The sequence below is a fragment of the Cyanistes caeruleus genome, chromosome 7, assembly GCF_971803275.1.
Source record: "Cyanistes caeruleus chromosome 7, bCyaCae1.hap1.1, whole genome shotgun sequence".
In the NCBI taxonomy this organism is placed as follows: domain Eukaryota; kingdom Metazoa; phylum Chordata; class Aves; order Passeriformes; family Paridae; genus Cyanistes; species Cyanistes caeruleus.
This window is the reverse complement of record NC_141707.1, coordinates 11,230,169-11,256,825: the sequence shown is the minus strand read 5'-3', so window position 1 is coordinate 11,256,825 and position 26,657 is coordinate 11,230,169. Positions and strand designations below refer to the sequence as shown.

Sequence of the window (26,657 nt, the reverse complement as noted above, 5' to 3'; positions counted from 1 at the left end):
AGAACAGCTGTGGATGTTCACCTCCATCACAGCATCTAACAACACTTCCTTCAGGCCCAGTCCTCTGCGTGGACAGAGGGTCTGTGATTAATGCGTGGTTCAGCGTCTGGCTCAGCCAGCGCTGCTTGCCGGCACCCCGGTGCCCGGGCTCGGCCCTTCCCTCGGGCTGGGAGCCGGCTGTGTAAGGAGGACATCAAACACTGTCTCCCGTTCAGCTGGGTGACTGCCTGGCTTGAGGTCTGCAAGCGTCCCGTTTGCTTTGGGACTACTTTACACCTTTACTGGGCAGCCAGCGTTCTGAGGGGATCGCACTCCAGGGACACGCTTTGGGCTGAGCTGTTACGTTCGATGGTGTTCCTCCTCCTTTCCAAGCGCACCCTCTCAACCCCACGGCAGGCGTAAGAGGAGCCGAGGGCGGCATGTCACACTCCAGACGGGCCCCTCGCCCCCGCACGGCTGCTCCGGCACAAGCGCCGGGTGCCGCGGGTGGAGCCCCGGCCCGCTGGCGGCCCTGAGGGGGGAGCGAGCAGCGGGGCCCGCGGGGCCGCACCGCCCCTGCCCCGCCCTTCGCCGGCCGCGAGGCCCGGGGCTGGAGCCGGCGGCGGCCGCATGGGTCCGGCACGGCCGCCCCGCCGCCGGCAGCGCCCGCGGGCCCGCGCGGGGCCGGGGCTGCTCCTGCTGCTCGTCCGGCTGGCGCTGCCCGGGGCGGCCGCGAGCAGCGGGGAGGCGCCGCCAGCAGGTACTGCCCGTCCCCTCCCGCCCCCGGGGCAGGGCGGGCGCTCACAGGCCGGGGGGCTCCTCGGCCCCATCCCTCGGGAGCGGGGACACGCTCCGCTGCCGCTGTCCCTGGGCCCCGCGGCTCCCGCTGCCGCCCAACATGGCGCTGCCCGGCTGACGGGCCGGGGCCGGCTCGCCCCGCCGGCAGCCGCGGCGGAGCCGGGCCAGCCGCGGCCTCAGGCGCTTTGCCGTGTCCCCTGTTCTCCCGTCGCGGTTCGGTTCCCGCAGGACGGCGGGCGGGCGCTGGGAACCGGCCCGGGAGAGCCCGCCCGGACAAAGGCGCACACAGGGCGGGCGCGTCCCCTCCCGCTCCAGCGGCGGGGCCGGGAGCCGCCTCTGCGTGTGCAGCTCCCTCTGGCTTTCTCAGGAGCTCGGGCCAGGGGAATCGGGTGCAGAACGGATCTTTTATTAACGTGTTTGAGGGCAGGCAAACCCCTAAAGGCTGTTCTCAGGTATAGTAGCAATAAGGAAATCGAGAACCGGCTTCCTCCTTGCATTGACGTTCTCGAGTCTTGGGCGTCCTCCGGATGCTGTAGCAGATGCTGATGGCTCATAATTCCAAATTTCTTTGCTTGAAGTCTCAGAATTTGAGTTACTCTACCTGTGTGTCCTCCCAGTAGCTAAACCCAGCACCACGTCAGAGTTACCTGTTCGGAAGCATCTCTCCTTTTGGAATATCATTGTTTCACTCTGCCGAGCTGATGCAACGTTTCAAGCGCCTGATTTTTCTCAAGAAAAATACCTTAGAACTATGGGTAGTAAGAGAATACTTGCTAGCCTTGCATGTGGATGGCATTGCCTTTGACACGGATGGGTACTTTACCCATAGTGACAGGATGCCCTAAGATGCCCTTCAGGGAAGGTGTGGACACCGGGCTGTGTTTTGGCCCTGCCATTTCCTCTTCCTGGATTATCTCGGTTTTAGGCCTGGGTAGTGCCCAGCCTCACCTTGCTGCGTCAATCGGCAGCACTTCAGTGACAAATAATCCTTTTGCAGCATCATGCGATGAGTTTTGTGAAAGTGCCTGCCTAAAGGTACAGCCAGCGCTTGTCTGAGTGGTTGTGCTCCTTCCCACATCCCATTTGCCATGGATGAAAATTAATCCCATGGTTAATTTTTCCATAGGAAAAATGCCCAAATTTCAAGGTTAAACCAGTTTAGTAGGATCGTGTGTGGACAATAATTCTGTAACGCTATAATAAACCTAAGTAAGAACTATAATAAACCTAAATAAGAACATCCACACAGAATTTTTCATTGGCTTAACTAAATTTGTTAAAATATAATTTAGCTTAATTTCAGCTTCCTTATAGAGACACAGCAGGGTTTTACCTGCAAACAGCATCTCCATGTCTGGATTGAGACTGCACACACCCATTTTGCTGCTCTGAGTGCATGACAGCATGTTAGCAGTTATTATTTAGCTTGGCTGAGACCTACATTTTCTATTCAGTAAGCTAGATGAGTCCTTCTGTTCAGATGTGTAATTATTTCCTCTATGCTTTTCTTAATTATGTTCTTGAAACACTGTGGTAATGCACTGTAGGTTATATTTTACACATGTATATAGATCAGAACGTATGTTATTCAAACTTTGCTCCATTAATCTTTTAGGTCCATTTCTGTTCAAAAATGTAATCTAATTCTGAAGATCATAGGGGCTCACTAACATTTCAGGAGGGTTAGAAAAATTCACATCTCTAATTCAATGATTTATGCTGAGCTGTCAGTGCAGTTCCTTTACTACATGCCATGGCTGGACTGTGACAGGAGAAAAAACGTTCTAAAAAGAAGAGTTGTGTGATTTCACATTTCTGAGGGAGAGGAGTATGACTTTTGTGATCAGCAGCCGTGTCATGTGCTAAATGACTGTGTTAATATGTAAGTCTGTTTACCTGCTCAGACTCCCACAGTTGTGTTCACCACTGGTATAGGGAACTGTGGTGGAGTTACACCCACTCATGCCAGCAGTGAATTTGGCCCAGAGGCCCTGTTCCTTTGCCATCAAAACACTAATGCTGAAGCCAAGCTTTTCTGGATTACATTTTTTAAAAATACCACCCTGGATATATTTTTTCCAAAGGTGTTGCAGTTTACTTTAGAGCCTAAATGACTTGATTAGAAGTCAAATTTGATTTTCCATTTAAATCATACTGGAAATGTTTCTTGTCAGCATTTACAACAATGAAATTGACTAAAATTAGACATTTGTACTTGACAAATGCCTAAAATTAACTGTTTTGTTCCCCCCCAGGTAAAAACTGCAGCTTATTGCAGGAAATGGATGTCATCCAGAAGCAGGATGAAAACTGTTACTGCTATGTGCAAAACAGAACAATTCACTTACAGTACCTGTGGTCGACTGTCCAGGTAAGAGGCTGTTCTGGGGATCAGTCAATGTATTTCATGTGAGCTTTTCCCAGCAAACCACATGGCTAGTTAGCAAGATCAGGGCAGCATCTCTATGAAATTAATGGTTTTAATGAAATTAAATTAATGGTTATTAATGGAATTAATGGTTTGAGTGGGACCATGATAGAAATGCAGCATTATGAGCCTCCAGTTGGGATGCAGTGCAGTTTGGTCTCTACTGTAAGGATGTCAGCCAGGCTTAGAGTATGATAGTGCCACAAAAACATTAGTTTAGGATTGTCTGTTACTTTCTTGCACACCTTTTCTGTTGATGGACCACTGTTAATCTCTGCAACAAATGCAGAGTTGCTTATCACCAACTGCCTTTATGGAACTTCTAAATTTGACGACTACGTGCAGTTCTGTGTGTTTCTCACCACAGCACACCAAAGTGTAGGAACCAAAGGCTCATTAGATTGTGACTAATGAAAAAATACCAGCAGCAGTGTGTTTGTTCTCCTAACAGAGGGTCACCTTACAAGACACACATTTAGAGATTAGTTTGAAGCAAATAAACATCTCTTCAAGAGTGGAAGCAGTAACAGCTAAAGGAATGAGCTAACCATCTCCATGGTTCCTTTTCTTTCCTGAAAAGTATGTCTCCAGACAAAGGAAGGAAACTGTTTCATCTTGTCTCTGTTGGAGGACTTTTCTCTCAGATACAAGAAAGTAGAACATCTCTTTGTCTGTTCCCAGGACTATTTTCCTCAGGAACATGTTGCAGATGTTTTTTATGAATGGTAGCAGGTTCCAGGTGGTAAAATCCTCCATCAGTCACACAAACTTTCCTGGAGTCAGTGTTTAAATGCAGGAAGTTCAGATTTTTTCCACAACAAATTGCTTGCTGACACATTATCTCCTCTCGCAATACAAACCTGGTTTATTACCCATTGCATCACTTTTTGCAGATGGATCTTTGTTGTCTAGTAGGCCCTGATGAAATGCTCACAATGTATCAGAGCTCTCAGAAAAATCACCCCAACTAAAAAGATGGGCAAAATCTTTTACCAGTTTGTTGGGAGAGGGCACTGGGAACCAGCAAAAAAACTCCAAAATACCCAACAAGAATGTGCTTCTATTTAAATTTCTGGTTATGCTAGCTTTCATTTTTGTCATCCTTCATGTCCCCAGCATGAAGATTGCATTATAAGGAAAAGCAAGTCAAATGTGTTACGGTTCAGGAAGGGAAGGAGGAAGGGTATGAACATTCACAAAACAAACTGTGGTCAGTCAGCTATTACTGGTTTTGTTAGAAATTTGTGTGTGGGCAAGTGTCACAGTACAACCAAACCCACTGTGCTTTTGCATAGATTGGGGTCCCTCCACTGAACTTGGCTGCTGATGAGTTCTCTGAGTTACCTTGTAAGGTGATTAATTGTAAACTTAAATTAATCTTTGCATAGTATAAATAACCAATATGAAACAATTAAGATTGATTTTCATTACCATGCATGGCTGATACACGATACAGTTCACAAAACCCCACAGTGATTTTGAGCTGCTTCTCTGTGTATTCTGTTCTTTGTTTCTAGATAAAAGTTAACAGCAGAGAAAAGTTCCGGTTTGAGCCTATTTCAGAAAAAAACAACTGTCGGAATTCAGAAACTGTTTTTGAGTTTGCTGCATGTGCTGTTCAAATCCTCTGGAAGCCAGAGACATGTACAGAAACTTTTCTGAGCATAAAACAATATGGAGAAGATGTTTGTTTCAAAATACAACCCTTCAAAATTGAACCATACATTGTGAGGGTGAAAAGAGAAAGTAAGTACCAAATCTTTGAGTTTAGATTACAGATGGCTTGGTATTGCCAGTGCTACTGAATGTACCATCTCTTCTGTAAGAAGCTTAGGACTTTTCTGTTGATATTTTATATAATCAGCATTTCAGATTGATTTAGTCTAAAGTCAATTTCTATTTCTTTCCCCCCTTTTTAGTGCTAGATGGAAAGCTCTTGTTTTTGTTTGTAGCTGGAATTTTTCTGTTCCATTTTGCAAACAGCCTGAGCAGGTGAGTACTAGCTGCTTTTGACCTTCTTTCCCAAAGTCTGTGCATCTTTGGTCTGTTTGCTAAGCTAAAGAGGCAGTTCTTTGGGAAAGTGAATTAAGGAACTAAATATATATTTAAAACTTCCTCATACCATTTGTGTTTGGACAGATTGTGACATATGTTGGAGTACCTAACTATTTATCAATCAGCTGTGTTAGGGTTCTTGTATCCAAGCTTCCTGCACTGGGGGACACCAAGACAATCAATCCTCAGTGGGCAAATATGTGGATCAGAAAAGTCCTTTTTCCCTTTTGTAGACCATGAGGATAGCAGAATGCTGATTATTAATGATGCCTTCCTGCAGGGGAAATATTTAGGATAAAGTCATCTGGGGCCTCTTCTGCCTCCACCTTTGTGCCAGCCTTTCTTCTGATGCACATTTTGCATAGCATGTAAGGGAGGATACTCAGTTGTTACAGCAAAATATGTGCCTACAACTTCAAAGCAAAGTGAGTCACAACATAATTGTCAGGAGGCACCTCTAAAACAAGCAGAGCAGCAATAGGTTTTATAGCATTAACTCTGAATTAATAAGATGGAATTTATAAATGCATATGCTTAGGAAAAAAAAAACTTGTGGGTTTGTGGAGGGTTTTCTGCATTTTAAATGAATATAAAACTTCTCTTGCAGTACAGAACCATGTTGGTTATTTAATTTCCTTCTGTGTACTAGAGACTAGAAGGTCAATGCAATCAGAAGTAGTGTGAGCTTAAAAAAAACTGCAGCACAGTCTCTTAACCTGTAACAACTCCAGTGACCTTAAGTATCTGTTGGGAACTTTTCCTAACACAGATTCAATACCTGAACTGGGCCTGTTGACCATATAACTACAGCTCTAACTTACAGCTGATTTAAGTTCTTATTGAAGATCACTGCCGTTTTTACAAATGTTGGCATCTTAATCAATTACAAATGATACTTCTCACCATATTCTCTCTTGTTCTCTTTACAGGAGTGCCAAGTTCTTTTACCTTTCTGGAATAATACTGGGTGTTCTTGCTCTGCTAGTCTTTGTCCTGTTGACACTTAAAAGATTTATTCCAAGGGTAAATCTACATTTATAAAGCAAAATAATAGCAATCATCATAATACAAGGAGTGACGGTACAAAGCCTGATTCTGATCTTATTCTGGTTTTGTGGCCAGGTAACTGCACTGAAATTACTGCAGGATTGCTTGAATCAAGTAAATATATTTAGGTCAGAGTCAAGTTCTATTTAGCTTCCTCCTGAGTTTAAACTGAACAGGTGCTGGTGATGTACAAGAAGAGTATATTCTGAAACATAAATTATTTTTATTGAACTAGAGCTAAGCTTTGAATCTGTGAATCAATCTAAATAAAAATATAGTTGCAACTGAGACAGATTCTCTTCCATTCACGAAAGACAGTTCACTGTAAGGCAGATGTAAATTTTTCCTTTACTTTTATAAAGCCTGTGTATTCCCATAATATTGCTGAGATACGTTAATTTGGAACACACGTCCATAGGGTTATACTGTGACATTGGGACACGATACACAAACACAGGGATGCAGTTGCTCTGCTTGTAATTGATACTCTTGTTGTAGCATGCAGAGGATTCTGCAGTGGAAGTCTCAAACCCTAAAGAAGGGTCTAAAGAATTTCACATCTATTTTGGCCTGTGAGTTCCTTTGGAAACCATGGTCCTGATTCTGACTTGAATTTTTTTTACCTTTGTTTGTTTGTTTTTAATTTCTAGCACAGTACCTTCTGGATTTTAATGAGTGGCTCCTGGATGGTCTCTCTCTATTTTATTTACTGCTTCAAAGAGAATATACAGTGGTTGTGGTCTGAACACAAAAACTACCTGTTGGGTAAGAAAATTACCAAGAAATGTGCTGCTGATTTTGGTTTAATTTAGTAGTCAGATGAATACCTCCCCATAAAAAAAAGAAAATCAAGTGACTCATTTATAGAGCTCTATTTTCTCATAAGCCATAGATGTTGAAACATTCTAAAGGTTCCTAATCCACTCATTTGAGTGTTTACTCACATTGTATCATTAAATAGAGTTTGACGTAGAGGACTAGTTCTAAGAGCAGATTTTGCTTGCATTATTGTTCATTGATTTGCTGTTACATACTTTCCCTGTAAGAGCAAAAGGGCAGCTCCTCTGGTTTGCACTTCGCTGGATGTGGGAAATGGATGCGCACACTGGGAACAGGATGTGGCTGCAGGGGCTGACAAAAACCTATTGATCTGGCACCTGCCTCCACATGGTCATGTGAGGAGAATTCATGTGCAGCCCAGAGCATTGGCTAAAAGCTGTTCAGAGATAACTGTGTGAAGTCTTGGCACACTCTGGAAATAGAATATAAAAGATCATGCACTTATCTGTAAGACAACACAAGAATCAGCAGGTTACACTTCACAGCAGCTGCAAGCTTTGTGAAGCAAAGCAAAGTTTATAGGGGTAGTTTTCATCTTTTTCTCCATGTCCTTTTGTGTTCCTACAGGGTATTTTCTGGCTGTTGGGATTACCAGCTTTGCCATTTGCTATCAGCATGGGCCACTGACCACGGAGCTCAGCATAACCTTGTTCACATGGATGCTCCAAGTAACAGCCTTTGTCCTGATCTACTTGGGTGTCACCATCCCTCAAGTTGCATATGCAGTCATAGCAGTCAGCCTCTGCTCCAAAGGCCTGTGTTACCCCCTGGGTGCTGCCTGTCATATTGCCAGGTCTGTGTGTGAACGTCCAGGTCCTGGGAGAACCAGGAAATACTGGAAACTGATAATGAAAAAACCCTACACTTCAATAATGGTTTAGGAATTTCTAGTACTACTTCATAATTTTGCCAAATGTAAAACTGCAGTAGGAAAGGTTTAAGGTCCAGAGACACAGAAATTATTTTCCACTTGGCAGTTTTAAGCAGGAGTTTTGTTATGTGGATAATGGAAAAATGTGACTGTGTTCTTAGGACAAATGTAGCACCTTCTAGTCCACAGCATATGGCAACCAGAACATTTCTGTTTGATTGATTAGGCTGCAGCAATACTGCCTTGGTTTGACGTGTAGTGAGAGAAGCTGCAGGGAACTCGTATGGAATCTTAGGGGTAAAAGAGTGTACCATCACCAAGGATGCAGCTGTTCAAAAGTGACAGTCTTTGGAGGTTGAATAGAGTTCAGAGACTAAAATCACATCTCCACACAGTAGTGTTCTCCATGATTTTAGTTTTCCAAGTTTGTTACTTCCCTCTGATTCATAGAAGCAATCTATCAGAACTATGGAGATATTCCTCAGTATTCCTAGAGGCCCATTTACATTGTGGATTTGGAATGCTTAACTTGCTAAGTGTTTTCAATAGCAATACAGGAACAACGTGTTTGCTCATCCTTGAATTTGAAGAATGTTTTAGCACAAGTGCAACGCCTCAAATGAAGATTCTGTAAAACCCTGCCAATTGACATCTGTTTTTTACCTTCAGTGATGGATAGCATCCAGCTTCAGAGTCTATGGAACAGTCTGTTCCATAGTTGTGGACTCTGCTGAACGACAGAGAAGTAGGAAGAGGCAAAGGCTAGAACTGGCATAACCAAAATAATAAAAACCAAGAAATTTGGGTTTGGGTTTTTTTTACACACAGGTTAGTTTTGAAGAACATACTGCATTGGTCTTATCCTCTCTTTTTACATGCTGAAGTGTGGCCTGAGTTGAAGCTTTTTTTATTTTAGGTAGAATCTACCATTTGTTGTAGACCAATTTTTGCCTGCAGCTGAGGAGCAACAGCTGTTTCTAAAGCAACATGTAAGATCAGCACCTGTTGTAATCAGGTTCAGAACACTCTGGAATCAGGATGATGTGGCCACAAGTTCACTTTTACTTTCAAGTTTTACACTGAAACACTGTAGATTATTCTTCATGTGGTTCTTTCTTTTTTGTTTTAATGAACGGATGCTTCTATAAAGAAATACAGTTCTACAAATCTCTCTTAGGAGAATGATAAGGGCTTTCTAATTTTTCTGTTTCAAAATCCTTAAGCCACAGCACCAAACTGTGAGGCTGTGATGCCAGATACACAGTTCAGAGCAGCAAATATACCAAAATAATTTAGAATCTTGCAGTATTTCTTGTTAAGAGCAGTGGATCTCACTGAGCCAGCAAGACCTTTCACTACTTGACCTAAACAATGGCTACAGTTCTCTGCTTTAAAGGGATATAAGGAGGAAAGTTGAATGCTGCTGATGTTGGAGCAGGTGTTTTTATACAGAGCTGAAAGTTTTATGGGCATCCAGCCCTTGCTTATCTTAACTCATCACAACATTTAAATTGAAAGCAGTCGACAGAAGGAAACAGAACATGGCACACTTTCTAATTTATATCTAATTATATTATACATTGCTACGCAGCAGCTAAAAAACCATCAGATTGTAAACATTTTGGCCTCAGACTACTCAGTTTTGTAATTTAGAGCAAGATTTAAGAGAAGCAATCTAGTAAACAACACGAACAACTCACAACAGGCTTAGAGCATTGCTTATCTTTCAAGTAACATATGCAGACTGGGTTTTGATTCAGCCCGTGTCTCTGCACAGACACATTTTGCATTTTGCACCTAAAAATGGCTGAGCAAGCAGCCATCTCTTTAATTCTGTGAGATTTTAGTCCATGCATACACAATAAGGACCTGATCTAAAGCTCATCTGAAGCTCATTAAATATCATATGAAATTCTACAGCTTTGGTTCAGACCTAGGGTAAACAGGCTAGCAAACACTGCATACCTTGTCCTCAAATGTAAGAATGCAGCTTGTTCTCTTGAAAGGGTAGGGGTGACTAATGCATGTTAATAGCAGGTATAGAGAAAAAGGGCAGATAATTACATGCTGGAAGACTTTATAAATACTGATTATTTTAATTTCGTTCTAGAAAAATGAAGCATCACTTTAAATCAAAAAAATTGGTGTTTAAATACCTTACTGAAGAGGAATACCGAGAACAAGGTGAAAGTGAAACTATCAGAGCTCTGGAGGAGCTGCGCTCATTCTGCAGGAGTCCTGACTTCCCATCTTGGATAGCTATATCCAAACTCCAGGCCCCACACAGGTAAGAAAACCTGCCTCCTCTAAAACAGGAAATGCATTGCACAGACACTGGCACACAGCAGATCTAAATGCCACTTCAGGCACCGTTCCAGGTGTTTTTATCTTGCATATCCCACTCAGGACCACAGACACACCTCTCAAGGGTATAACTTGCTGGTGGCATTAAATTTCTGTTTGTTCCTCCCTGACCACAAATTACTCTTGGGAGTTTGCAGACCTTCACAGCTAATTTATGGTCACAGAACTTAAAGGCTTTCTAAGTGTCTCTGTAAGCTCTTGCAGAGACCCTGGTGGCTCTCTAACCAGTGAAATTTCCCTCCTTCAGGTTTTAGAGCTGTACCCTTTTCTGTGATGTAAAATTGGGGCAGGGTGAAGATACATACTCACATATTATCCAACTCACAAGCTCTCCAACTACAAACCTGCAGTCAGGGAATCCTATTATTGAAGTATCACTATATAAGATTTAGAATACAGAGAAATAAATCAATACCTGCAACTAGCAAGTAGAACAGTTAGAAGAGCCGTACCACGTATAGCTTAAGAGATAAACCCAAAACAAATATAGGGCAGGAAGGGTCAAACAAGCAAAGCCAGAAAACCCTGCAGAATGTAAAATTAATCGTAACACTGTATTCCCATCAAAACAAAAACTTGGAGATATCAGAAGCAGAGTTTCATATATTAGCCAGCCACAAAGACTTAGTCCTTGCCACAGAACCAAGTGTCATGGTTTTAAAGGAACCCCAGTCAGCTTGGAATTTAATCAGTAACAAGTTAAATCCAGTTTCAGAACCTTCATCTCCCTTGGATTGGCACACAGACAGCCTCTCTGCCAGGTTTTATAGATTTACTGTTTACAGTCTTACTTTCTAAGCTGCTTGCCTTCCTTTAGCATGATGGAGAGATAAAAAGGTGAAAGCTTTTTGTTGTACTGTAGAGCTAAATCCCACCGAATGTACAAAACAACTGAGACACATGTATTTTCTAGCTGTCATTTCATTAATAGAGTTGTTATAAACTGTTCACTGGTTGAAAATAGGGAAATAAAAAGGAGAATCAACAGCAATCAGATTTAGAGAACTCCTCCCAGCTCCCATTAAGCATCAGACTGTGGTTCATCCCAAGGCAAACCTGTTCCCCATTTAGACTAACAGAGCTTCCAAGAACAGCGAGGTGACGACATTCATCTCACAGAAATGTTAAGTCTGAAATGTAAATTATTGATCAGTTTACCAGAACTCCAGAATATAGCTGCATTTCCTTTTTCATACATTTCTCTGATGCTGTTGACACTTACCCAGGTGTCAGAACTGCCGTCTGTTCTCACACTCTTGCCAGAAACCTCCAGCTCCATTCTCTCTCCTCAATGGAGTTGCCCACTGAAAGTAGGATTTGTGGCAGATTGCAGTATATGGACAGTGCTAAGTTCATGCTTTGTTCTGGCATTTATTTGGAGCAGCTACAGAATTCCCAGTCTGCAGCTCCATCTTCACCAGAGGAGGAATTCTTTGGGAAGACTTGAGCTCAGCTTGCCCACATTGCACACACAGCACTAGCAACAAGGTGACTCACGCAATGTAGGAGTGCAGAATTCTTGCCATTTTTTTCCTTTCATTAGCAATATCAACACACCTGATTTCATACAGCCTTTGTCTCAAATATGCTACAGCTTTAATTAATTTTTAGAAGCAAAAGTACCAACTACCCCACTGTAGAAATGCTTACTCTGGATTACCCTGCAAGTACTGACAAGACATGAAAATGAAGTTAGATCTTCTTGCTTAGTCACAAGACCTTGCAGATGGTTTCCAGAAGAGCAAAAGTTACTTCTACAGAAAATACTGAAAAGCTGAGCCGGGAAACCAAGCTTTGGGGTTGTTGCCATCCGTTGGAACTTCCCCTCATCTGCACTGCCTGTGGGGATGTCCTTACAGCACTCCTGCTTAAATAGCAATTCCCTACAATTTACAGTATTTGTTCTATTAATTTCTAGGCTGATCGCATCTCCCTTTCAAAATTTGGCAGGTTTGCAGCTTTTGTTCTGGGATCTCCCCATGTTTCACCTGCAGAAACAAAGGCACATGATGAGCAGTATGGCATTGGGAGCTCCTTCCTGGAAGAGCAGCTGTTTGAGACAAGGGTACAGTCTGAGCAACATGAGCCAGCCAGTTTTGTCCATGAAGAAGATGAAGAGAATGAAAATGAAATGCATACACAAATTCCATTTCCATATGCTACTGAGCTGCTCTGAGCTTTGGGAAATAACAACAAAAAAAGAGACAGAAAACACACTTGTCTTAGAAAGGGAGGCTACAGAATGAGAACTCACACTTGGCATTTTCTTGTGGTTGCTGGTGGACAAAGAAGGATTTTTGAAAAAACTGCTTCCTGTATCACCAGTGTTACCTGATTTGAGCAACAGAAGAAAACCATAGGGGCTGTTCAAGTGAAGAGGAATCCTATGCTATGGGTATTTTCACTGGGGAAATAAACATCAAACATTGTGTATTTCCAAGGCAAGTACTGGAGACAGCCTGTCCCACCAGGATGCCTTCTTCTATCAAGGACACTACCTCTAGTAAACAGAATCTGTTTTGGCCCTTTCCATCATCAAGTCCTCTGTGCTGAGCACTAGAGGGAGGAAAAGCCATTTTTAATACTCTCCTTTTACTAAGTACCCTCTGTGTCAACACTTCTGATAATGCTGTTAGAGTGTCGATAAACTGTGTTCGTTGTTTGTGAGACTATTTCATAGAGAGTTAACACTGCTGAATGAGGTTTGTTTCCTCCTCTGGCTGGGCTTGTCTGTTAGCTTCCTCCTGCCTCTGCCTTTAGTTTTAAGCTCCACTTTCCCCTCAGAATGCTGCCTGACTTTTCACCCTCTGTTTGTATTATTCTGTTCTTGACCACTGCTGTAGTTATACTGCATTTTGTTCTTTCCAAGTCTTTGTTTATTTGCATACTTTCTTCCCTCTTGTACAGACCTTCTGCTAAACCTTTCTCTAGCCCTCTTGATTCTCCACCTCTGACAATGCAGGTGGTTTAGGAGAGGTTTTCCATCCCCAGACATATTTGCTATTGCCTTCAGTTTCAGTGTCAGCTTACCTCAGACAGGTGCTGTTGTCTATTCCAGGCCTCTCAAGAGCCCCAGAAAGGCCACAAAGGCTGAGGCTGTTTCAGCTGCGTGGAGAAACTGCTATTAACAGGGCCAGAGTCCTGCTGTGAGCCTGGAACTGGGAACGCAGATAACCCACACAGAACTCCACTAGCCTCAGAGTATTCAGTAGTTTGTTTACTGAGTAAGAAGCAGAAAATCATTCCCAGCAAAACAATGAGGGAAGATACCTGGCTTTTACCTTCCCTTTCTCAGCAGTCTGTGAGATTTCTCAGAGGAGGTACTTGGGGAAGAAAAAGAGACCAGGGAGAGAAATTTAGGCAGTCACGTGTCTTTCAGCTTATGTATTACACAGTCCTAGACTAGGGAGTAGAGTGTGTACCTCAGTTCATCCGCCTGCAGATGTCATTTCCTTCTTTTAGACTATCCCTCCCTTTGTTCTGTTCACTTTGCAGTTTTCCTTTACTGTCTTAAAAACTGCAGAAAGCAAAAGACCATTAATTCTGTCGCCATCTGATCTTACAAACCCACCAGGAACTGTCAGCAATGGGGAGTAATTGGTGCTCAAGAAGGGCATGTTAGACTGGGATCTATCTGCTTTAAAAGGGATGTCTGTTCTTTGTAACATGCCTGGTGGTGCAGCATGACTTCAGCAGTGCAGGTGCTGGCCTGGGTTCTCCTTGTCCATCACTGCACCAGGGACAAAACCCGTTACCTCCAACGGTGCTAAATGCAGCCATACCACAACCCAAGAGCTCCTCTGTGTAACAAAGGACTGAGTTGGTGCTTGAAAGCCTTAAAGCCTTACTGACGTGGTCTTTCCTTCTTTATATTGCTTCAGCTTTGCTTCAGTTTGAAAGGAACACTTCCATTTTACAGTAAAGAGACCCTTAACACCCTTTAGTGTCACAAAATTTTAAGTACCTCAGCAGAATCAAAAGCATATTTAGCAGAGAAGGCCATGTCAAGCAGGACATCCAAAATATACTTGCTGTTAAGTCAAGGACATTCAAAAACAGGGCAAGAGTTCTGTCTAGGAAGGCCACTAGCAGCAAGACTCACCCCTAAGAGAGGCTGCTGCTACCAAATCCATGGTAAATTGCCACCCACACTCTGGAAGTTGGGTTTGGCTTGGGGGGCTCTGGCACTAGCAACAAGCAGTTGTGAAAACAGAGAAAAGTCTCATTATCTTGGATAGTTGGGGAGAAAGGTGGAAACTCCTCCCTGAACAATTACTATAGACCAAATCAGATTTATTTAATCTTTGTGTCATCATCATGAACATGGAGGATTTAAAATCATTACAGATGAGGCAAAGGATACTCAAAGAGATGTCTTAAAAGTTTTTGTGCATGTTTTAAAGTACATAGGGTTGTTTTTTTTTAGCCAAGAACTCCCATTCAAGCAATTTGAGGCCAAGAAGGAGAATCAGATTTGTCTGAGCTTAAACACATAGTTTTTCTGGATGTCCTCTCTTTAGTGAGGTAGTGATGATTATCCTTCCATAATATGTAGATATGTAAGTACATAATATGTATTTACATACAATAGCCCAGATTATACATGAAGTATATTTCCTAAGCAATATGTTAAATGGAGAAGCCCCCATCTCCCCCCCCCCCCCCAATCAGGTAATTACATGTTTTAGAAGAATACCTCAACATACCTTGAAGAATACCTTGTTGAAGAATACTTCAACAAGGAAAAAAGTTAAAAACCAGTAAAAATTAAACAAAAACCATCCCACGCTGTATATAGTTGTGAGATCCATCATTTGGCAGGGATGGATAAATACTATCCAAAGTAGAGCAGGAAACTACTAAATGCATGCAAAATAGAACAGCAACAAGAGAAAGATAATGGCTATCTCAGTGGGTAGCTAATACTGACTTCAAAAATCCTCCCAAGCCTGTTCCAACACTGTAAGAGTTTCATAAACAAAACCTACCAAAATCAGCTGCTGTCACTGGAGCCCTGTTTACTTGCACAGTGCTCCTGTGACATGTGGAGATGACACACAGCCTTACTGAAACACAATTGTTAAGTACTGTCCACTGTTCAGCTAGAAAATCTAGGAACAGAATCTAGGCATTAGCCCATTGCCCTAACTCTTACAAAAGCCTTTCTCCCTTAACAAAGGATGTTATATTTATCTCTGTTCTCTGTGGTGCTCACAGTGATGCCATGCACTCCTCCATATCGACCAGTTTACAACACATTGGTTTGTGTCCCTTACATTCCCTGCACCCCACAGAAGGGAATCGGTGCCTACAGTCAGATTTTATTATCAAATACTGTTTTAACACAGTGCAAGCGCAGTTCCCAGGCTCTTGGTTCAGCATCCTCCAGTGACTTTAGTAAAAGGTCATTATCACTGATTTTTTTTCACTTCAGGTGGTTATGTTCACTGCTGACACTAATATGAACAAATAAAATAAAAGTTCATGTTGATACTATTAAATATGTTATGGATATTTTATATTTCTTACCACAGTTTTTACAGTTTCACAAATATCAAAATCCAGGTGTACATTTCCATTTTGCAACATAGAATGACTATACAATTCCAAAAAGAGCAGGCATTTCAAATACACAATTCTGAAGTGTAAACACAGTGTACAAGCTCTTCACTTCACAATCCAGGTGCTATGCAGTAGCAGCTGAGGTAACACCATACAGCATGAACTCAACAAATGGTTGGTTAGCCTCAAGATGATGTTTAGCATCCTTCTGTCCTGTCACCTGTTCAGTCTTTAGTTCTCCCCCAAGTTATACAAACATACAATAAATACATTTCTGATTTTAAAGGACACTTAGACAAGTCATGAGGATTTATGTGAGTACAGTACATTTAAGTTCAAGTGCAAAAAAAGGAACTAGTGGCTAGTCATTGATGTCTCTTGTCTATGGTGTTGGTCCCAGGCACTGCCAGAACGTGGGTTGTTCTAAAAGCACAGCTAAAGCACAGCTATGGGACACCCCTTCAGTCAAGCTAACAGATGTCAAAGTGGGTAAACCTGTGCACCCCCTTCCCTGCTCAGCTGCTGCCACCTTCCTCTCCCTGACTCTGGGCTCCTGTTGGCCTTGCCTCTGGCTCAGCACAGTCCCACAGCAGCACCTTCCCCACGGAAGGCCTCGCACCTCTCACACATCTCACTTCCAGGAGGGAGCTGAGCAGTACTCCCTCAGTCCCATGGGAGCAGAGTGCTCAGGATCTCCCAGGAACAAGCTGTTCATCTAAGAAAATGGGCCAAAACACTATCCTGACTAAACCCCCCCTGACTCTTCCCTGAGCCCGAGGATTTCCCTCCAGCAGCAATTTTCACTTTGCACCAGCACGAGCTGGCTGCAGACAGTATTAAGCGTAACAAAACACAATCCAAAGTCCTCCAGTGTCTTGACATTGGACAAAGTAACTTCCCGAACGTAATGCAACTGAGTTACATTTGCTTCCTCCTGAGAATCTCTCATTCTACTTGATTTCTGCATCCACTACTTTGCCCCTATAATGCTAAACATTAAGATTTTAAAGTGATTCCTCCCTACCCCCCCCACCTCCCCTAGGCACTTAAAGCTTACCGTTTTCTTAATAAATAACCATAGTAACTACACTGCATTAAATAAACCTTTGTATAGATGATGAAATAAAAAACCCAAAATGACCATTGATCAATCTCAGGCTGTGCAATCTTGATCAAAGATTCTTGTCTCAATACAACATCAAACCTAAAATTACCCAAATGCACCTAACCTTATGCCCAACTGCAGGGCTGCAAGCACAGAGGGTAACTTCTTCAGAAGCCTTCCTCCAGCTTTTGTGTTGCACTAAAACTCCAGTTCAAAACCTTTGTTTTGCAGAACTAAACTATTTTCTCAAACAACACATTAGCTTCAAAAACATATTCTTTGAATATGCATGTGGTTTACTTAATCCATCACCATAATATCAAGATACACTTCCTTAAGCCACTCTGTTTCTGTGAAATCTTTCCAAAGACAGTTTCATGACATTCCTAGAATTATTTATTATTAGATCTGGTATTTTCTAATAGACTATTCAGGGAAACTCAGTGTCTCTCTTAAAAAGTCTTTTAATTTTAATTTGGGAATAAATTTAAAGAAAAAGAAATTATCCAATCAAGTCAGACACAGTGTGCCTCAACAAATGAGGAGTCAACTCCATTTCATAGCACTTGACTCAGCTTTAGCAAAGCAGCCGAGAATTCTTCCTACCATTATATCTGGCCACATCACTTCCCTCAAGAATCCAAACTTTTGGCTTCCCTGCTCGTGTTGCTCTGTGTAGTCATATGAATATTTTTTATATAGTTAAAAGCTTGCACTGCATCACATTATGATTGTTAAGATGAAGGAAGTCCTACTTTTGAGCTCCTACTCCAGCATTTCCCAGGTGAGAAGCAGAATTCCATGCACTGGATTTGGTAAGATGAGCGCATCTCAGGGCCCTGCAGCAGCAGGCTGAGCATCATGATCCGACACCACACGGTTGCCATCTGCTTGGGAATCTGATGGTGCTGTAGGTGTTGGTGCCGAACAATTTCTGGACTGCTCAGAATCTGTCGGATTTTGGGGTTGTCTTGCTGAGCTAGCTGACGAAGCGCTGCAATTCTCATTGGTTTTCTAAAAAGAGGGGAAAGGATTGCATGCCAAAAGTCAACATAAATACTCAGGATGCTGTCCCCGCTGGCACACCCCCAGATGCATTCAGGCACTGCTGGAAAATCACAAAGCACTTGTTCTGAATGCCCGCAACATAACAACTTAAAGTTAAAGCAGCAAAGCAAAAGTAGTACATTTAAATCCAGATGACACTAATAGCAAGCAGACAGCAGCTTACCTTCCATCTCTTTTCCTAACTGCATTTTCCCAAGAAGCATGCAAAAAACAAACTTGTGTTTCAAGGGGAAAAAAAACAATTAACTGGACTTCAAAGTGTTTAGACAAGATAATTCTTTGGACTAAGCAAGTCTATAACATGATTTTTTTTCACGCTTCTTAAATACAGCTTTTCTCAGTGGATCCCGCCCTCCCCAAGATACTGGTCAGACTTTCTGACTTAAAATTTTTGCTGTATTGATGTACAAATCCATCCAATCTTCTCAAACAAGCCTTACCAGGGAACATAAAAGATCATTTAAACACCAGTTACATTCCCAGGGCTGAAACAGCAAACATCCACACTAACACGTTTTGTTAGAAGGTGATACATTGCCTGATTATTTGTTTTGCACTGAAGCTTAGAGAATAAGGCAAGCATGTCCCTTTGTTTGAAGGACTATAAGCAAGCAGAAGGAAAACAGATCCAAAATCTTAATGAAATAAGGAGGTCACATTTTTGTCACTAATTCTCTGTGCACTGACCCTCCTTTCAAATGATCTATCTTCATTTTAAGAAAGCTATTTAGCAAATTTAGTAAGAGAGCTGGGCAGTCTTTTCCTAGTTTCAGTATTTTAATATCATCAGCCTAAAATAAATGACTGAGCATAAAACCTGAAATATTTTGGAGCAAGTTTGTCCTTTTGGAGCACTGAAACAGGGATGAGAAATTTTGGAGAATACACATGATGAAGAAAATTATACCTTTTTCTTGATGCATTGAATTTTGGCACATTAACAAGACATACTTTTGTATCAGGACTGTATTTTTACAGGAAGGAAAGCATAGTGAAGACACCATGGGCTATAGAAAACAGCCACAAAAGCCCTTCTGGCTACTTCACAGTGCTCAGGGAAGCAGCTGGGCTGTGTCCAGCAGTGTTGGATAAGTCACTCTCAGACACCTCATACCTGGTAAAACATTATTTTCTTGCCATGTTCACTGCCTGAATTCTGTGCAACTTCTTTGCTCTGATTTTGCAGAGCGCAGCTTCCACTAACCAAGACCCTGAGGACATTTGTAATGGGAAACTGAGCAGTTTGTTTGGCCACATTACTTTGATGTCAGAGACCTTGTGATATCTTCTGCTCACATTCTTTGACTCTGGAAAGGTCAAAGCTGAACAAAAACCCCAGGCAACCTAAAGCACATCTGTAACACATTTCCAAGAATAAAGTCAAGTAAGAAAGGCAAGAGGTCACTGACCAGGTGAAACTTCTACACACAGCTCTGCTGATTCACACTCACATCCCAAATTACCCATTTCTAAAGACAGCACTTGTGGAAAAAGCATTTCTGTGTTTACGCCTACTGGGTGCAAGAAGGAACCTCACCCACTCCTTCAGACAGGTAAACACTGTGGTTGAGACTGACCACGCTGTCCTAAACCCTGACAGCACTTCCCCACTTGGCTTAGCAGTGTGTTCCAGCTCCAGTCAGAAAGGCATAGCCAGAGCATTAGAAGTTCAAGATCCAAGCCCATCCAACCACTGAGGCAGCTATTACAAGCTGTTCTGTGGGGAGACCGAACAGAAGGGTAATGGTGCACAGTAAGCAGCAGCCAATAGATATTTTTAAGTCCCAGGATGGCACTTATCTGGTGTAACTCTAGGTAAAAAAGAGATTAATTTCATTTGAAAAAAAGGTTCTGTATCCAGTCAGTAGCTGTCTGGCACACAGCAGCCATGTACATGTCTGCCAGCATCATCTAAGGAAGGAAAACTAAATAAAAATAATTTTACAGTCTGTTAAGCAGCTGTGCATCTTCACGTTTAATTGTCACCTTGCAAATTTTGCAAAATGCATAACATGTACATTCCAACTAATATGAAAAGAAATGCAAACTTAAAGGGAATCAAAATATATCCAAGTCTGTAAAATAGAGTCCCCTTCCATGTCTCTTCTTCTCCTACCATGTTCAGGAAGATACTACTCACAAAGTTATTCCTGCTGCATAATACACAGAAAACAACTATTTCATGCACTATTTCAACTGCATGAAATATTTCAACTGCATGAAGTACTTCACACTGCATTCAAGTGTGTCACAAGTCCAGCTTTATTAAAAGCTGACAGGGAATACCTGCCAGGTACTAACAGATTTAAACAGCTATAAAGGTTTTAAAGCAGCTAAAATTACATAAGAACTTCCTGAACATTAGAAGATTACCTGTAAAGGCTGATTCTCAGGAGCTGGATTGGTTTTGGATAGTTTAACCATCTCTTTTATCTGGTAGACAGCATAAGCTAAGGTGACCCATGGAGAAGAACTGATGCCCCAGGCAGGCTTGTTCACATCCTCTTGCTCTTCTTGGTGTTTAGTTTTCTTTGGAGGGAGTCTGGGCTCAGTCCGAGGCATGATATCTTCTGACTGCTGTTGTACAAGGTCAATAGTTGCTATGGGAACAGGACTGGAAGGCACTGGAATCCTTTCTGCCAGCATTGTCTTTTCTGAAGTTTAAAACAAAATCATCACTGGCAAAGCCAACAAACTTAAAAAAAACCCAACCTCTAAGCAGACAATGAGCATGAAGTGTTTCTTGCTTTCACACTGTGGTTATCACTGCCCTGAAAGCAGAACACTGGCACAAACAGCCAGGAGCCAGGCACAGCACAGTATGGTTAGGGAAACGTGACTGGTGCCTGACAAGCATGGCTGCTGTGCCACTGCACGGGGGCTCAGGAGGATGAAAAACTCCAGTTGTTCCCAGCAAACATAGAGTTATGCAGCTAGTGAGATGAGAATTAAGGATAGTGACACACTGGAAGACACAAAGTATCTGTCAGAGAGGTAAAGAAATAAATCCTCCCAAGAGACCTTTACATCTAAGGTCTTCCAATAGTTTTCATATCTATCTTGAAATGTCATCCATAAAGTGACTGCCATGACCCAAGCCAATGTGCCTTACAATCTTGAAGAGCCAGAGTATTCATACATAAAATAATTAAACAGATTTTTAGTAACTGGGGGATATTTTCAGTAATAGCTATGCGCTCCCTATAAAAAACACATTCTGTAAACTTTGAAATTTATTTTTTTCCGAAGAAAATATTTTACAGATTAAAAGGGTCTTTTTTTCAGAATTATAAAAACACATTTGGTTTACAAACTCCTAGATAGTACTGGATATTTTAAGCAAGGGCTGGATGTTCTCAAGGAGTGAAGAAATAAAGAGAACTAATCCTGCACACACTTGACCACATGCTTCATTTTACTCATGCAACTGGTCTGCTTGAAAGCTGTGTAATTACTGTCATGCTTTAAACTAACATACACACTGTTTAAAGTGTATATTAAATGAAAACCAAAGACAGAAACAAAGAGAATAAGGTCACTATGAACAAACTGGCCTTTTGTAGATTCACGTGAAAGTAACTGAATGCCAATAGGAAATTGAAGCAGCAAAAAAAGCCTTTTCACCTTTCCATTTTTTGCCATTATCACTTGAACACAGGTGAAGAAAATACTAGCAAAATACATATTTGAACAGTATATCAGTACAGGCAGCTTGATACCTATAATTTAATATTCTAGCTAAAGAAAACTAATTTTTATTTCATACTCAAAGCTCATACTGGAAAGTATTTGGGTAAAAAGCAGCTCAAAAATTTATGACTTTTCACAGTTAGCCAGAGTTTTATTGTCTTTGTTAGAATTAGATTTATGGTAAATCCCCAACTTTGTTCCAAGTATTTCATTTCTGGTTAGCCTTTATATTAATAAAGGCAGAGATTAAAAAGTTCAAGATCCACCAGAGGGGAGATATCTCAGTTTTTTTAAAAAAAAATCTATAAAATTTTGTGTCCCCTGAGGCTGCTTCTACAATTTCTGGCAGGTGGCTTCGACTGGCAGAATATGAGAACACGAAGTGGGATCGAGGTGACCTTAAGGAATTGATGTAACTCAAATGACTCACTACAGCTCTGAAGACTAACCTAAGGAATTCTCAGAACTGAGAGGACATACAGGCAGCAAAATATATCATGCTTTCCTTCTATGGACATTCAAGAACCCAATGCTGCCTGTCTTACAGCAGCAGCATACCACTTAGATTTCTTCACTGCTCAGGACAGAAACTTTCCACTTGAAAAACTGTTTAGTCAAAATCCAAGTTGAGACACCAAACACACAAAAGTAAAGCTGCAGGAGTAGCTACAGAGAGGTATTTTTTTCACTGCTTCTAATTCTGTAGTGTTTCTGTGACATGAACATTTACCTTCTTCTTCATCAGGAACCAGCATCCACTGGATCAGTGCAAACAGAAGCAGAATCACTAAACATGCCATCCCTATTCCTCTGAATGTGGCAGCAGGACCTGTAATGAGATTTTTTTTCTAAACTGAGAACCCACTTAATAAAATAAAATGACTCAGCATTATGTGCTTCTTGGCTATATATTGCCCATGTAGACTGTTATTAGCTTGTTTCATTACATTTTCCTCCCCCATGACTTTTTCAACAGGCTTTGCAAAGGATTTTTAAGCAAGTAATTAGATTCTCATTTGTTCATTGAGAGGCTTTATATTATCAACCTATTCTTCACAAAGGATTCATTCATCTTACTTACAGATCAGGTTGGGTATTTGACACAATAATGAAAATACCTAGGCGTAACATATTGAATCAATCTGGAACACTGACAGAACAAAGCAATGAGCAATTTGGTCTGAATGCAGTGCTGACCTTGCTTTGATCTGGGCCTGGACTGGAGATCTCAGGGCCCTCCCCAGCCTGAGCAGTTCTATGATCCTGTGACCCATACAAAGTGTGTAACTCTTTACATATAACAATATCTTCAGCATAAATAAGTTTAAAGCCGACAGTCTGGTAAAACCAGAATAAATAAAATGAAAGTTTTCAAAATTACTTTTCCTTACCGAAGTAATTGACCAAAACCCCTCCAACCATGGCTCCGCATCCCCTGCCCAGCCCCAAGTGGAGTCCTTGCAGTATTCCCTGTGCCGACGTTCTCAGCTCCGGAGGCACTGCCGCGCTGAGGTACGAGATGCAGGCTGCCCAGATAGCTGCATGTGTGACACCTGGAGAAACGAGACATCAGCAGGAGCACCAGGGCTACAGGGTGCCAACACAACATCTGAGCAACTGCACTCACCAGCTGGAGCACATGGAGAAAAAAACCAACAAAAAACCCCCAGTGACAAATCTCTGTGAAGCACAAACCAGCTTTTGGTAATGTGATACTGTGGTAACCAAGCCACAGAGGGAAAGGACTTCTTCTGCAGAGCCTGTCAAAAGCTCTTTCTCCCTTCACGAAGACCTCACTCCTCTTATGGAGACACAGTCCCTAGGGAGACAAGTCTCTCTGCCAGCTTCCTTGTGCCTTAATAGTGACTCAGGGCCTTTGGAATACAGTCGTAATTTCACAAGCTACAGACAATTAAAGCACTGATGCCTCTCAGCCAGTGTCCTTACCACCACAGTGAAGGCAGCACAAAGGTCATAAAATCCAAACAGCATCAGAGAAATCCATGCCATTTCAGAGGCAAGAATTAATGTCCTTCTCACTTCCCGCAAAAACGCAGCACCTCCCAACAAACTCTTTCTGAGCTCAACGCCAACACACTGCACTTAGCACAGAATGGTCCAGATGAGAACAGCACACAAGTTCTTCAGGGTAGGCCAAAGACCTTGCTTTCCATAGCTGATGTTGAGAGGCAGAGTCAGAGTGCCTCCCTCCTGCACCGTGCCTGCATCCTGCCCCTGGGCCTGTCACTCTGAAAATTAAGCCCTCTGATAATGTTTTCATGGTTTTAGTTACTTTCCCATGACATGTGATAAACAATTTATGACAGACATAAATTGTTTATCACATTCTTTCTGAGAAAAAATTTTTGATGGATGTTTTGCATTACCAGTGTGCTTGTGAAGATGGTAACTTAATTATCCATCTCTGGTCATTGTCAAGAATCTATAAATACTGGAGTCAGAAAACAAAGTCACGGGTTTTTGTTCTAACACTGAAGGTAGTAGTGTGAACCATTTTGTGTCCTTTAGTGATACTGGGCCTGCATCCTGCATGGGTGCTGCTGCTGCTTGACCCACTCCTGCAGCAGCCATGCTCGCTGCCGTCAGCCACAGCCCCCAGCAGAGACCATGCAGGTGTCTATCCGGCACATGCCCAGCAGATTCGGGGTTGGGAACACCTTTTCCTCCTGCAGGAGAGCCCAAGGCAAGCTAGCACACGAACCTCAGCGTGGGAGACTGGCTGCAGGTGGAGCCCTCGCCTTGGAGCCCCTGCCTGGGGGCCTGTGTGGACTGGGGAAGAACAGGACAGGAGAAGGCAGGGTTGTGGAGAAGTTAGAAAAACAAAACAGTTTTGTAGTTCATCACACATTAAATAAGCCTGAACTATTTTGCCACCCTCAGACGAGTGGGAATATTTTTTCCTTATTTCAGAGGTATTAAAAATAGTCATCACAGTTTACCAATGCTTAAGCTCTACTGCCTCAGTTTTAAACAAATATTGGCACAACTGATGATTCAGTCAACATGTTTCTGTCCTCTAGACTTGACTTAGTAATGAACAGTTGGACAATCAATAATTACTTAGGCATTTAGGCTGAAGACTCCTAAGAGCAAGAAAACACATTTTTGTAACATACAGAATAATGTGGATTTTGCTTAGGTAAAATGAGAAATAGCATTATATGAAATTGATATAGTGCAGATATACACATGTAAGATGTCCACCAGGCTGTACAGGTCAAATTCACTCAAAATCAAATCCAAAATTCCTCGGGCTTTGGGTATTATACATATATATATGTATATCTCTCTCCCTCTCTGTTTTGATATTAGTACATCACTGTGTTGAAAACCAAAACGCTTGCATTAAAATGTGTCTGTATTACCTTACCATTTATAGTTTAAGGCTTTAAAACTAACACATTTTCTATGCAAAAAGCTTAAAAGTTTTAAAACTTACTAAGTCTCTTTAGTACAGATCCATGGATGCATTGCAAATAGCAACCAAGAGCTGTCCTGGTAACAAAGCAGAGCTAATTTAAAATAGGTAAAGTGGTTTTGGTTTAGAAAGTACATCAATTAACATAAAACATACAGTTTTATCAGCTATTAGGAGGAAGTTAATTCTTAAAGCCAGGCAAATAAAAAACACATCAGAAATTATTTGAACTGAGTTTGTTTGAATACGAAAGGCCGTAACTTAACCAACAGGTTCTTGGATGTTTTCATCTTTAGCAGGGAAAGCCCCACTAGAACACAGAGTTCTCAGTTTCTCTGAAAACAAATCCATACCTTTAAATCAGCTCACTACACTTGCCTTTAAAGGCACAGCTTTTTTATTTTAGTATGTGTACATTATTTATGTTCATTTTATTATAATTTTTTATACAACAGTGACTATCTGGAACAGTTTTTACCACAACTTACATAAGAAGTCTGGTCTGGATTACTGTTACTGCTAACCACAATTCTTCTTAAAAGAAGTTTCTCACTATATATATATATATATTGTGACATTATTTGCTAAAACCACTAACTGCCATTTCATCATCTGCACAACAGTTCCAACAACTGCAGCAACCCTAGAGCGATGCTTGTAATTGCAGTGAATTTAGGGTAACTTATATGTAAACCATGAGCTGAAGATTTGGGGATCCAAATTTATTTCAAGAGAAATATTTATCAATTATTGTCAGCCACAGGCCAAACTCTTTGCTCTCTAGACATAACTATTGCTGGAACATCAGTAGGAGTCACTTAGAATAGTAATTGTTTTGGAGTTTGCTGAGTAACTGCCAAGTGAAAACAGCTCATTTTCAGGTTAACAAGATAGTTTTGCAATTCCTGTCATGCAAATTGGTAAGCTAGCATAGTTGTTACCAGAGAATCTGGACCACTGCCCTGGAACAATAAATTGCAGCTAGCTAGCATAGCAAAACTTCATCTGCTAAGTGCCAAATGAATGAGATTGCTTGTGTGCAATATATGCACATATATATGCTCTACAAGGGTGTCTTGAAATCTTCAGTTATTACAGATTCAGCCTTAGCTCTTATTTTCATACATTGCCTGTGCAAGTCAATACAGCATAGTGGTTGAAAACTTTGAATTGAGAAGTGAATTTAAATCTCCTCATTTACTCCTTTGAGAGTGTAATGCAATGAGAGCTGTCCTCATCCCAGCTACAAACAGCAGCTGGAACACAGCATGGTTCTTATTACAATCAATAGATGCAGTCTGCAGAGTCATCTTCCAGAAATGTCTCCATGCCCTTCAGCAACAGCACATGGGGATAATCCTGCTGGTATTGCAGAAACATATTAAACAGAAAAATAAATTTTTTACAGAAA

The 26,657-nt window shown here is 41.7% G+C and overlaps 2 protein-coding genes across 25 annotated transcripts in view; one reads left to right on the top strand and one right to left on the bottom strand.

Moving 5' to 3' along the window:
- Positions 1 to 26,657, top strand: NEMP2 (nuclear envelope integral membrane protein 2). Of its 6 annotated transcripts, none has more exons than XM_086898452.1 (9): positions 1 to 237; positions 3,033 to 3,148; positions 4,723 to 4,951; positions 5,125 to 5,197; positions 6,190 to 6,283; positions 6,958 to 7,072; positions 7,715 to 7,940; positions 10,129 to 10,305; positions 12,333 to 15,883. In XM_086898452.1, exons 2-9 carry the CDS (start codon positions 3,059 to 3,061, stop codon positions 12,556 to 12,558), a joined length of 1,230 nt encoding a protein of 409 aa, XP_086754578.1. In that variant the 5' UTR covers positions 1 to 237; positions 3,033 to 3,058; the 3' UTR covers positions 12,559 to 15,883. The 6 variants fall into 6 exon arrangements, with proteins under 6 accessions (XP_086754578.1, XP_086754576.1, XP_086754579.1 ...); XM_086898450.1 differs by lacking the exon at positions 1 to 237 and adding an exon at positions 482 to 739; XM_086898453.1 differs by lacking the exons at positions 1 to 237; positions 12,333 to 15,883 and adding exons at positions 589 to 739; positions 22,157 to 26,657.
- Positions 15,688 to 26,657, bottom strand: part of MFSD6 (major facilitator superfamily domain containing 6) — a 47,232-nt gene continuing 36,262 nt past the window's right edge. For 16 of the 19 annotated variants that reach the window (XM_086898443.1, XM_086898441.1, XM_086898438.1 and 13 more), the window contains 4 exons: positions 23,199 to 23,360; positions 22,538 to 22,636; positions 20,491 to 20,771; positions 15,884 to 18,063 (listed from right to left, as the gene is read on the bottom strand). In XM_086898443.1, coding sequence (XP_086754569.1) covers positions 17,881 to 18,063; positions 20,491 to 20,771; positions 22,538 to 22,636; positions 23,199 to 23,360 — 725 coding nt within the window. In that variant the 3' untranslated portion in view covers positions 15,884 to 17,880. Of the gene's footprint in view, positions 18,064 to 18,280; positions 18,333 to 20,490; positions 20,772 to 22,537; positions 22,637 to 23,198; positions 23,361 to 26,657 lie in introns of all 19 variants that reach the window. The other 3 variants (XM_086898447.1, XM_086898448.1, XM_086898429.1) reach the window with 3 other exon arrangements.

Coding starts and splice junctions, on each gene's coding strand:
- NEMP2 (XM_086898454.1), top strand. CDS start 610: ATGGGTCCGGCACGGCCGCCCCGCCGCCGGCAGCGCCCGCGGGCCCGC. Junction 4,952..5,124: donor TGTGAGGGTGAAAAGAGAAA/GTAAGTACCAAA, acceptor CCCCCTTTTTAG/TGCTAGATGGAAAGCTCTTG. Junction 10,306..12,300: donor AAACTCCAGGCCCCACACAG/GTAAGAAAACCT, acceptor ATTAATTTCTAG/GCTGATCGCATCTCCCTTTC.